The sequence below is a fragment of the Mercurialis annua genome, linkage group LG7 (genome assembly GCF_937616625.2).
Source record: "Mercurialis annua linkage group LG7, ddMerAnnu1.2, whole genome shotgun sequence".
NCBI classification, from domain to species: Eukaryota; Viridiplantae; Streptophyta; class Magnoliopsida; order Malpighiales; family Euphorbiaceae; genus Mercurialis; species Mercurialis annua.
The window spans coordinates 34,653,499-34,655,376 of NC_065576.1; the positions used below are offsets into that span (position 1 = coordinate 34,653,499).

General features: G+C 38.7%; 1 protein-coding gene across 1 annotated transcript; it reads right to left on the bottom strand.

Annotated features, from left to right (window-relative positions):
• Window positions 1-942: 942 nt before the first annotated feature.
• On the bottom strand, window positions 943-1,678 carry LOC126657077 (uncharacterized). Its single transcript, XM_050351700.1, has 2 exons — window positions 1,471-1,678; window positions 943-1,331 (listed from the first exon to the last, which is right to left on the bottom strand). Exons 1-2 carry the CDS (start codon window positions 1,676-1,678, stop codon window positions 943-945), a joined length of 597 nt encoding a protein of 198 aa, XP_050207657.1.
• Between the last annotated feature and the right edge of the window lie 200 nt (window positions 1,679-1,878).

Below are 1,878 nucleotides of genomic sequence, written 5' to 3' on the forward strand. Positions count from 1 at the left end.
TTGTGTATGTTTGTATGGTTTGGTTTCTCGCATTGATTGCAAAAATAAATTTATATGTGTTTTTAAAAGGCTTGCTACGGGTTTTGGAACAACCATTCGCATTCCCTAGCGTCAATCGCGACTCGTGATTTCGGGTTGTGACAGAAACGCCACTATGAATCGTATAGATTGAAGAGTATATACATTGATATGTTTGCTTCCGTTTGTATAGTAACTAAACATTTGATTATTTGCAAAAAAATTATAGCGATTTCTAGGCTTGTTACGGTTTTCGGAGCTAGCACTCCCATTCCCTAGTGCCGGTCTCGGCTCAATATATTTGGGTCGTGAAAGCCGGTTTGCACCACTTGACTCTTCCGTCTTCCTTTACTGTTGATTCGGCACGTAAATCGGCTCTGCCTGCATTAGTAACCCGCTATGCAGCAAGTTAATGGCCTGCATTATTCACTACAAAAGAAACAGTACCTTTGTTCTATGTACAAACAACAGCATTCCTATTTAACCAAAGGTTCCAGCAGATCATCATTACCAAACATGCATCCTTATCCTTCAACAAGTTCAACCACGACGAAACCCAATTAATAAACGAGTTCCCTACAACTGAAACAATTTCTTTTACAGAGACGTCCCAAACTTCAATGGCGAACCAATAATCTTGGAAAAGGTGAATAAGACATTTGGTAGCTGCTCCACAAATATGGAAATCCGCGTTAATAAAAACTCTCTGACTAGCTAAGGCATCCACTGTTGGTAAATATCCTGAACACGCTCTCCACATAAAATTCCTCACATGCAAAGGAATTTTCAGCTTCCAAATCTTCTCCCAAATGAAAGTATTAAAAATATTAAACTCACCTCGCAAAGCTCGATAACAACTTTTAACTAAAAAATTCCCTCGAGGCTCATGAACCCAAAACCAACTGTCATTGGAACTTATGTTGCTCACAGGAACCAGATAATACGAGCAGCATTTTGGGGACTGAACACATCATAAATCAAGCCCACGTCCCAGCTTCTGTCATTAATCTCCATTAAGTTGTTCACGCACGCATCACTGAACTTTGGCGGTTTAGGATCAGCGAGAAAACCATTGGTAGCATCACAAAGCCAAGGGTCATCCCAAATTCTAGTGTTCTTGCCATCCTTGATCCTTGTTCTAGCACCACGAATCATAACATCTTGGGTTTCCATCAAATTACGCCAAATATAACTTTGATTGGAACCCATCTTGGCTTCAAGAAAAGACGTATGTGGGTAATACTTTGCTTTAAGTAACCTTGACATCATAGACTTTGTCACACTAATCAACCTCAAAGATTGTCTAACTAACACTGCAATATTAAAATCTCTCAATTTCTTAAAGCACAATCCTCTAAACTTTTTCAGAATACACAATTTGTACCATCTCGCCCAATTAATGCCTTTCTTATCGACTTGATTTCTATCCCTACCAAAAGGAATTCATCATACGCTCTAACTCATCAAATAAGCTAACCGGTAAAAGAAAGTTGTTCATGACATAGTTTGGTAACGATTGAGCAACGGTTTTTATAAGAATCTCTTTATCTCCTCGTGACAAGAAGTTTGCGTTCCATCCCTTCACTTTCTGCCAAACACGCTGCGAAATATAGTTGAAAATCTTCTTTTTATTTCTGCCTATTAAAGACGGAAAACCCATATATTAAACTTGATTTTCCACCACCTCGACATTCATATTAGCTGCTATATTTTGTCTATCTTCCTGTGCAACATTGCAGCTGAACATATTGTTAGATTTGTTCAAATTAACAAGTTGCCCAGAAATCACTTCAGACTCCTCAAGGACGTGCTTTACTTCCTCCATCCCCACCTTATTAGCCTGAAAAAAAGATAGTAATC

Bases quoted from the DNA above. Each gene is read 5' to 3' on its own strand.
- LOC126657077 (XM_050351700.1), bottom strand. From the start codon at position 1,678: ATGGGTTTTCCGTCTTTAATAGGCAGAAATAAAAAGAAGATTTTCAAC. The intron at 1,332-1,470 runs GTATGATGAATT...TTAATATTGCAG, and splicing joins CTTATTTGATGAGTTAGAGC to TGTTAGTTAGACAATCTTTG.